This window comes from Leptopilina boulardi, unplaced genomic scaffold (assembly GCF_019393585.1).
Source record: "Leptopilina boulardi isolate dan_hultmark-lab unplaced genomic scaffold, ZJU_Lbou_2.1 LbouV2_273, whole genome shotgun sequence".
NCBI lineage: Eukaryota > Metazoa > Arthropoda > Insecta > Hymenoptera > Figitidae > Leptopilina > Leptopilina boulardi.
The window spans coordinates 4669581-4679929 of NW_026137833.1; the positions used below are offsets into that span (position 1 = coordinate 4669581).

Sequence of the window (10349 nt, forward strand, 5' to 3'; positions counted from 1 at the left end):
TGCTTTCAACTGGTCAATGTCAATGCCAAGTGATAAGAATTTATCGTATCAATCGACTTGCGTATAGCAGAATTATCGTACAGAGTACAATGGCATTTTTTTTTTTAGTTCTCGAGCATACTTTAAAAATATGAACGAGTTATCCAATTATTGGGCTTTTTTTTAACTTTTATTACTTATTTCTAACATATACACTCTAAATCTGAATCAATGAAAATTTCACTGACTTCAAATCAGTGGCTCAGTTTTCTTTAATTCCACTGTTGAATTAAACTGAGCCAGTCAGTGAAATTTTCATTGATTCAGATTTAGAGTGTAGTTTTGGAAAATTGTTAATTTTTTTTTTTTTTTTGACAATTCAAAAATTCGAACTTAATAGACACAACTATTATTATACTGAAAATATAACTCTTGTCCGCTTCTATGTAAACTGGGACAACTCGCGAGTTTATATATACATGCGTCATGAGGGAAATGATGCTTTTTCTCTCAAATAACTAAGCGGACCTCGAAATGTCCACTCGCATATGAGAGTCGAGTATATAGTTGTATGTGACCCATTGGCAATCTCGTCCAAGTTTTCGCACGCAAGTTACGGTTTCGAAAGGACGCACCTGACGATGAGTTCTATTCGCGCTACTGGGTCACCGAGAAAGCTTGTCATGCCAGTTCGAAATAGATCCTTGGACGAGTTCGCGACCCGTTTAAACCCATCGGTAATAATGTGCTTACAACAAAAACATAACACAAGGAACTCTCTCTCTCTCTCTCTTCAAGTAAGTTTCGTTCTTGCACACACAACACACTCTTACAAACAGGATATAAACAAAAAGGGATCATACCTTTCTGCGATCATCTTGAAACAAACTCCAAGCACGTATATATACATCAAGAAAGAATAAAAGAAAAAGGGACATGTTTCCACGAAGATCGAGTTCATTGGATGAATTATATAAAAATCAATTCCATGGAATTGCAAACAAACAAAAAATTGAAGATTTCATTCAATTAACTGGGGAAAAACATATTTTGTTGATATACGACATTGAAAAGTACGTATATATATTTATTTGAGATTTGCCCTTCTCTTACAATTATTCAGTATCATAGTAGGATGAATCATACAAACAAGTCAATGTAATAATCATTTCAACACGTGTCAGGAACCCTATGTGTGGACATTGATAAAAATAGTGTTCTGAACTACAGATTTTAACTCTTCTTTCAATATAGGTATGATTCTCAAAAAAAAAAAATTTCAAAGGAATTCAAAGAATTCATAAACTGGAGAAAAATGGAAAAACGAGTAAAGTAACTTTTACTACTTTAAAAGTAAAACCTAAACTGTTCGGAGTTTCTGCGCACTTTTGGCAATAATTTTTACTCCAAATAAAGGAAAAAATTTGCTATTTCCGGAGTAAATTTTACTGTTCTTGTAGTAAAAATTACCAGAAATGCGTAAAAACTCCCGACAACGTTGTGTTGCGTACTTCAGATTCGTGTTTTTTTTTGTTAAACCCTTCATTTTGGGGTAAAAATAAAGTATCCTAAATTGTATACAACGAACTCCTTCGGGAACCTAATTTTTTTTGCAAAATAGGTGCAAAAAATTAGTTTTTTGCAAATTGATGCTTTCCATTTCATTTTAGCGTAAAAATAGTTCATGAAAGAAAAGAAAGTGTATAAAATTCTGAGTAGTTTAAAAAAAAATCAACCCTGTAGCTCAAAAATTGAACAGGAAAGTTAAAGCTATTTCGTTGTTCTTTTTTGCAAATTGTCAGAAATTTTGTCAGCTTTAACTTTCCTGTTGGACATTTTTTAAAAAAATCATTTGTTTCAAAGCTAGATTGAAAAAACTGAAAAATACCCGATTTTTGTTAAAATCACGAAAAAAATGGGTTTTTTGAAAAAGGTATATCTCGGACAATTTTTGAGCTACAGGGTTGATTTTTTTCAAATTACTCAGAATTTTATACACTTTCTTTTCTCTCAGAAACTATTTTTACGCTAAAATGAAATGGAAAGCAGCAATTTGCAAAAAACTAATTTTTTTCACCTATTTTGCAAAAAAAATTAGATTCCCGAAGGAGTTCGTTGTATACAATTTAGGATACTTTATTTTTACCCCAAAATGAAGTGTTTAACCAAAAAAAAAAAAAAAACTGAGGTCCTGAGTTAAAACATCTAAAAATGCTAACTTGACTGGACTATATCTACTACTGCTATTTCTATTTTTCGACAATAAAATTAATTTCAATAACGAGTGCATTTCCAAACTCACATATAATGTTGTCGCTTTATATGGTCGAATAAGTAAAAAAAAATAAATAAAATAAGCAATGGAGCTTTCTCCTTCGCTTTCCAAAGTTAAACGTGTTTCTGCGCGCGAGCGCGATCGTTTCGCATAAATAGTTATAAAAGTCGAAATCACTCGTTAACGAACTACAATTTTGGATCAATTGAATGACATATGAGTGAATACCATTTTTGCAAGTATGACATAACAAGTTTCGAGTAAATGTAGAGAAAACCCTATTACGGACGACGAAGGTGATGCGGTGTATAGTTTCTTTCTATCTAATGACAAGCCGCAATATAATTTCCGTCTACGAAAAATCTTTTAAAAACATTGTCAAGCATATATATATATATATACAAGATTTATGAACTTGTTCCAATGAAGAAGGCGATGATGAAATTAGTACGCACCGTAAAACACTTCTTGTGGTCAAATGTTTTTTTTTTTCTTTTTGCGACTAAGATGGAAGTCATGACAATTTTCCATGAAAAACCACGAGTTATTATTATAGGGACTTTCAGGAAAAAAATCCAAATTGTTCTAGTTCACAATTTTATACAAAGAGATAAAAAAATGAAACTATATATTTCGGATACCAATTTAAAAATCTTATATAATGAAAAATGTAAATTGCAATTAATGCATACAATGAACTAGAAATAAATCACTAGTTATTTACAGAAATTTCCAATTTTCGCCAAATAAGAAACACCCTAATGTACGCAATAAATAAAAGAAAGGAATTTAAAAGAGGTGTCAATTTTTAGACTGTATATACTACAAACACAATTTATACAATATTGTATGACAATGTGTATACAATTTATATGAGCTGATTCATCTATAACTTTCCTCACGTAATATCTGCAATAGAAGATAAAAGGTATGTTATTAAGTTGCAACAACTTCCAAGTGGAAAATCAGGATAAATAGAAGTTCCTCGGTAATTGGTTTTTCTCGAGACGCATTCTATCAGCAAAAGTAAATCTCTTGGTAAACAAGTTTAGATATGTGTTTTTTTCGAAAGTAATTCATATATAGTTACGTATATTTATTTTATTATTAAACATATTATTGATACTTCAACATTAAATATATAAATTATATGTCTTGGCAGCCAATGACAAACCAATATTGGATGCCTATTAATGGCAATATCATCTCAAAATTTTATAAAATGTGGTCCACAATTCGCAACCAATAGTTCGACAACTGTAAAAAGAAAGTACTAAAATAGTACTGATTTTAGGTATCAAAATAGAACCAACTGACAATTTAGTACCGACAGTCAGTATTAAATTAATACCTTTCGTTTTATTACAGTGAAGAAAAGGATATAAAAATTTAATTCAATCACTGCAAAAAGAAGTATCTTATTTTAAGATGTATTGGTCGCCTTTTTAAAAGATGTTTTTTATAACTTGCTTCTAAGTTATCTAAAACAACTTTAAAATGCATTAGTTTCTTAAGATATAAGATGGATAGGAAGATACTTTTGGTAACTTCCTTCCAATGTATCTTATAATGAGATACTTCTTTTTGCAGTAAATTCATTTCACATATGGAGATAATTAAAATATCTTCTGCCACCAAAACGGCAAAAAGGTCTGACATCTAACATCAAAAAGTACCATTCTTACCCTTGAAAATGCATTTTAAAACTTTTAAAAATCTTTATTTGGCTCAGTTGTCATTTAAAATTTTCTGTGTTTACTGAATTTTTCAATATTTCGAAACTGAGTAGTATAAGAAAATTCAAATTACAACTCAGAGGCAAATAAAGATTTTTTAAAGTTTTAAAATGCATTTTCAAGGGTAAGAATAGTACTTTCAGATGCTGTAACGACCTTTTTGAAAAAAAAAATTATCTTTAGATGTTCAATAACCGTAAATATGGTAGAAAAACGTTTTTGCCATTTAGATTAGAATATCTCTAAATCCTAACGTGCTGTGTCAATTTTTAAGTCAGATTCGGATTCAGTATATCAAAATGCTTTGAAAAAGTATAAAGTCTGGTTCTTGGTTCTGAAATAGGCCAAATATTTTTTCGACCTGTATTTATAATCCTATGATAACAATCGAAAAAGAACAATTAGAGAAGAAGAAATAAACAAAAGTCAATTAGTATAAAGGAAGTCATCATCTGATACTTTTTCTTATGTGTAAAGTAGGTACACAATATTTAAAATTCAGGGTCACTTTTTATATTCCTTAATACTGTAGATGTATACCTATAATAATATATTGAAATACAGATTATAAGGTTCCCACAAACTTTTTGCCTGCTTTGATATATCATTTACTCATTTTTTATCGATATGATTATTCAATTGCTTCTTTAAAAAAATAAAATCCCTAACGAAAAAAATTGATTGTTCAAAGGTACCGCGCGCGAATGTCATAAAAATAAAAGGGACTTTTTTCTTTCTTTTTTTTCGAAGGTTTTTTTTTTCTTATATCGAATCAAAATCTTTAAAAATATATCCAAAAGATCATCAGTTTTCGTACAACGAAATAAAAAATATTCTGAAATTTAGAATTTATATTTGGCACCTATTTTATAATATTTTCCATTTAAATTCAGTATATTCTTAAAATTAGAATATTTTGTACTTAGTATATATGTTACAATTTTAAGAATGTTACACTCTAAATCTGAATCAGTGGTTTTTACTGATTCCCAGTGAAATTCCACTGGTGAATTAAAGAAAACTGAGCCACTGATTAGAATTCAGTGAAATTTTCACTGATTCAGATTTAGAGTGTACATACTGAATTTAAGTATAGAAAATATTTTAAAATAGGTGCCAAGTTTATATATTCTAAATGTTTTTTTTTCGATGTGCCAAAAATAAATACACTCTAAATCTGAATCAGTGAAAATTTCACTGACTTCAAATCAGTGGCTCAGTTTTCTTTAATTCAACAGTGGAATATTAAAGAAAACTGAGCCACTGATTTGAAGTCAGTGAAATTTTCACTCATTCAGATTTAGAGAGTGTATTTATTTTCTATTTCTAAGACTTTTTGAAAATATTTCTATAGACCAACATAATCTCAAAACTATAAACATGCTTTTATATTTAGAATCATGAATATGAATTAATTTTCACATATATTTTGAAAGGAACCATTAAATAATTCTTTAAAAAAAATCCTTAATTCCTTCAAAGAACATAATATTTTAAAGAAGAATCGGAAATACAAAAAAAAATATGACGAATATAACGAAATTTTTTTTGATGTGTCAGAGAACAAAAACTTGTTTCATTTCCTAGAAGAGTATTATAACAGTATATATATATATATATGAGTAATATATAATGAATCAATCTATTCATTAAATACATTAGAATTTTTTTTGACAAATTTAAACGTTAAAATGACAAAAAAAAATTTGAACTTTATCAATTTTGTTATAAGCTTAAAAAAATAGGGTTACTTTCATATTTTTAGAGAAAGTATACGTTATATTTACCTGTCAATCAAATTTATTTTATATTATTGAATATATCAATCTACTTGGTGGGTCCACTTGATAACCGGTTTTATAAATTTTTAAGAATAATGTGTTACAAACTAAGACTCGTAACTGTAATGAGACATAGAATTTCTATTTGAACATTTAATTATTAAAATAAATTTACTTCATTATAACGCATATATGTAAAATATAATTACAGTATAAAAACAAAATTTGTCAATAAGTAAATTTTGTTATCATATAAATGGTATTTTTTATCCAACTTAGCGTGAATTAGAAATTTACAATTTTTTATATCAACTCTTCGATAAAATCGAGGATAAAATTTAACAACGAAAAATATTCTAAATTTAAGAATATATACTGAGAAAAAAAATTTAATGTTTGCAACAAAATTGTTTGGTTAGGCAATTTTGGTTCTTGTAACCAAATTTTGGTTGTCTGAAACTAACTCATAGAGTTATCTCAACCAAACATTTGGTTAGGCCAAGCAAATTATTTAATTGAACATTTTTAAATTCCAACCAAAATTTTGGTTACGACAACAAAATAATTTGGTTAAAACAACAAAATAGTTTGTTCTAAAAAACCAAATGATCGTATGTTGTCCTAACCAAAATTTGATTGCGACAACCAAATAATTTGATTCGCTCTCAGCTCATAGCTTAAGAAAACAGTTATAGTTTAAATCTCTCATAAGGATGGGTATAGTCCAGTGGTCAGAGCTCCCGACCTTCAGTTTTAAAACAGAGGTTCGATCCCAGGCGGAGATGAGATTTTTCAAAGTCCACACAAATATTTCAATTGGATAAATATAAATTTAATGTAAAATTGATAATAAATGAATAATTAAATAAATAAAAAAGAATAAAAAGAAAAGAAATAAGGTAGAATAAAATTTTTAATTTTACAAAAAAAACTGTTTGTTTGATCAACCAAAACATTTTTGTTGACCTAACAAAAAAAATTTGGCTGAGCTAACCAAACATTTTTGTTATGACAACAAAAAATACTCAACCAAATTTTTTGGTTGACTCAAACAAATAGTTTGGTTGTATAAATACCAATAAAATTTTTTTGTTGGCCCAACCAAATTTTGGTTGCTCTGACTAAACATTTTTCTCAGTGTAATATTAATGTAATTTTAAACTTAATTTATACTCAAATGAAGAATAAAATGATAGAATATACAGAATGATTTTTATATTCCGGACCCTCTAAAATTTTTTTTAATTCCACTTTTTTTTAAGTAAAAAACGCAAAAATGAAATGAAAAAAATTTTTTAGGAGGTCCGGAATATAAAAATCACCCTGTATATTCTTAAATGAAGATTATCAAAATTAACATATTAAAAAACAATTTAGATAACATAACCTTAAAATTTGGTAATTATTTCTTACTATTGGGGATTATTATTTTTATTTAATTAATTTAAATATATGACAATATACATCATAGTTTGACTAACTTTTGTTCTCTTTGTCCGATTCTTTCTCAAAAACCGATTTAAGCGTAAATTAAGTATCGTTAAATATGACTTTGTGCAGCAATATATATAGAAAATAAAGATAATCTACTTATAAATACAGAAACGCAAAATAAGAAAAAAAAAATTTCCCTTTTTTTGATTTCTATTTTATAAAACAATAATTTTTACTTTATAAGAATAAAAAATTTTAATTTTATAAGAAAACAATTTTTATTTTATGAGAATATAATTTTTATTTTATGAGAATATAATTTTTATTTTTGTAATTAAAAAGAAATTTTATTTTATTAAAATATAATATTTATTTTATAGTAAAAATTTTATTTCACAAAAATCTAATTATTAATCTATAAATTATTAAAAATTATGATGTCAATGTAAAATAAAACAGTAAATTTAACAATTATTAAATAAAAAAAAAAATTCTTTTTTGATATTTAAAACAATATTTTGTAATAAATTTTGTACTTAAAGAAGTTCCACAAAATATTTCATTCATTTGAACGTTCAAAACTTTTGGCTCATAATTATTATTTGACAAAATATTGAAAATATTTTTTGTTTAAATCAAAATTTAATTTTTAGTTAATTTAAATTAATTATTAATTAATTATATTAATATTTGAAATCTTTGATATTATTTAAGTTATAGTAAATCATTGTTTCGCAGAGTCATTTTTCTTGTATTTTATATATAATTAAGTACACTTGTACGAAAGGATTTAATAAATAAGTAAAAAAATAAATAAATATCAAAATTAAAAAAGAAAACCCAGACAATATTTTTCAAATAAAATTATTTTGTTTAAATGTTGCAATTTCAAAAAGAAAATCGGAAAAAATGTACAAAAGGTTTTTCTTTTTTAAATTAAAATTTCGATTTGCAAACAAAAAAAAAATGAAATAGGTAACAAATACGAAACTGAAGTAGGTAACGTTTATGATAAACGATTTTTAAAGAAATAATTTTTTTAAAATGAAAAATTCTATAATTTTTTGCTTAAAAAATATTTTTTTTTTTATATAATTTGTTAATTAATGAAAACTACAAGAAATAATTTTTTAGACCAAAAAATTATAGAATTTTTCATTTTAAAAAAATTATTTCTTTAAAAATCATTTATCATAAACGTTGCGTACTTGAGAGCTTCGTTAACTAAATTTTCTTTCTAAAAAAAATAATAAAAAAAAATAAATAAATAAAAAGAAAAAAAACCGGTGTCAAGAAAAAAAATACCATTTACATTTTTAACTAATTTTGTACTAATAAACACATTTTTCCAAACTCTATTGTCTCATAAAAAAACATAACCTCAAAAATCTTTCCCTTTAACACATTTCATTCTACGAAAAAAAAAATTTTTTTCTATCAAAACAATATTGTCAAAAAAAAATCACATAACCTATTAACAAAGAATTGAAAAAAAATATAAAGACTCACTCGCGACAAAAAAAAAATAAATTTTAATGAAAATTTTCAGTTATTTAATTCGCAAATATTGAAACCGAAAAAAAATCTCTAACCACAGTAGTGTTGTGTGTGTATTAAAGTCATGCGTCATACATTTAAGAATCCCGTCATCTTTTAACATCTTTAATAGTTACAGAGAGACGAGATAATATCCAACCAGTTCTAGCTCCGGGGAACTCGTTCTCTCTCTCTCTCTTGACTTGGAATTCTTCAGATTCTATTCACTGCACATATATATATTCTATATATACATATATTTGCTTGGCAAAACTCACACATACACACGAGGAACAATAACACGATGCACTTTTTTTTTTATTTTTGTCATTTGCGCGCGCCACTGACAAATATATCGCGACGATAATCAGGATTCTTTTTTTATAGAATCCAATATTCTTACAGTCTCCCCCTATACATAATAATGTAGTTTTAATTCAAACCGACTAAACGATCCAAATAGCCAAGGTCACACACAATTACACCAATTTCGCGTTGGCGGCTCGATAAAAATATCACATGACAAAGAAAAAAAAAAAAGAAACTCTAACAAGAAATAAATTAGCGATAAGGCAGAGAGTATTAGTGGATTAATATGTTGCTTACCTTCGTCTAGTAGGCGTTCTACATGTATGAAGACATTAGGGAAAGCAGCTAACTGCTTCCTGTCTTTTAGTAACTGTGACAGGTAGTCCGCTATACTTTGCGTCGTTGTGTTAGTATTATCACACATTGCAATTGCTTGATTATTTGAAATGGTGAGCGCGCGATTATTTATATTTTATTTACTGTATAGACGACAAGGAGTCGTCTTTAGGTTTCGTTTTTTTTTTTAAACCGAGTTCGTCACTGCCGCGTCACCGGTATTTATTCTTTTTGGCGAAATTTAATAAAATTTTTTTTTTAGTTAGAAAGACCGTTCACTTGTTTTACAGACATAAATGAGATGTACAATAAACGTGATGGGTGCACGTTGATTTGCCGGTCTTTTGTTGTTATTAGAATTCGCGAAGGCGGGGGGAGGGGAAAGGTTTATGAATGTGTGTGTGAGAAAGAGAGAAACACAGTGTGTGTGTGCGTATAACGAGATGAGTTTTTTTTTTTTTTTTAAAGTAAATAACAAATATTGTTATGAGAGGGGAGATTTCTCTCTCGTGTGTTACACTTGAATTAGAGAAAAAAAAAAAAAACTCAAAATTGGGATTTTCTTTTTGGGGAGTAAAAATGTTGTCGAGTGTAAAATATAAGTACGCACGCTACAAGATTCTCGGCTCTACTGCTGGGTCACACTGTCACGGCATGTAAGTTGCGACGACGACTGCTTGCGCGGAATGCTTTGGGGCCATCTGGTGCGCATGTGCAGAAGCTAAGTAACGCATGCGCGTACATTGACTAGCGAGAGAACTTCACTCACTTCCACCACTGCTTCCGCCCACTACCATATACGGCCTCTGCATACTCGCGAGAGCACACCGAGTATGCACTGTATTTACCAATACTAACAAACAAGTAGCTACCACCCATAGAGTTCGTGTACATTTCGTTTTAGCTTTATATATATATATATATATATATATATATATATATATATATATATATATATATACA

General features: G+C 27.7%; 1 protein-coding gene across 11 annotated transcripts in view; it reads right to left on the reverse strand.

Moving 5' to 3' along the window:
* The window catches only part of LOC127281614 (protein held out wings), a 116002-nt gene extending 105920 nt beyond the window's left edge, over positions 1-10082 (reverse strand). For 6 of the 11 annotated variants that reach the window (XM_051305405.1, XM_051305411.1, XM_051305403.1 and 3 more), the window contains exon 1: positions 9348-10082. In XM_051305405.1, coding sequence (XP_051161362.1) covers positions 9348-9474 — 127 coding nt within the window. In that variant the 5' untranslated portion in view covers positions 9475-10082. The remainder of the gene's footprint in view (positions 1-9347) is intronic. The other 5 variants (XM_051305410.1, XM_051305402.1, XM_051305408.1 and 2 more) reach the window with 2 other exon arrangements.
* Positions 10083-10349: the final 267 nt, after the last annotated feature.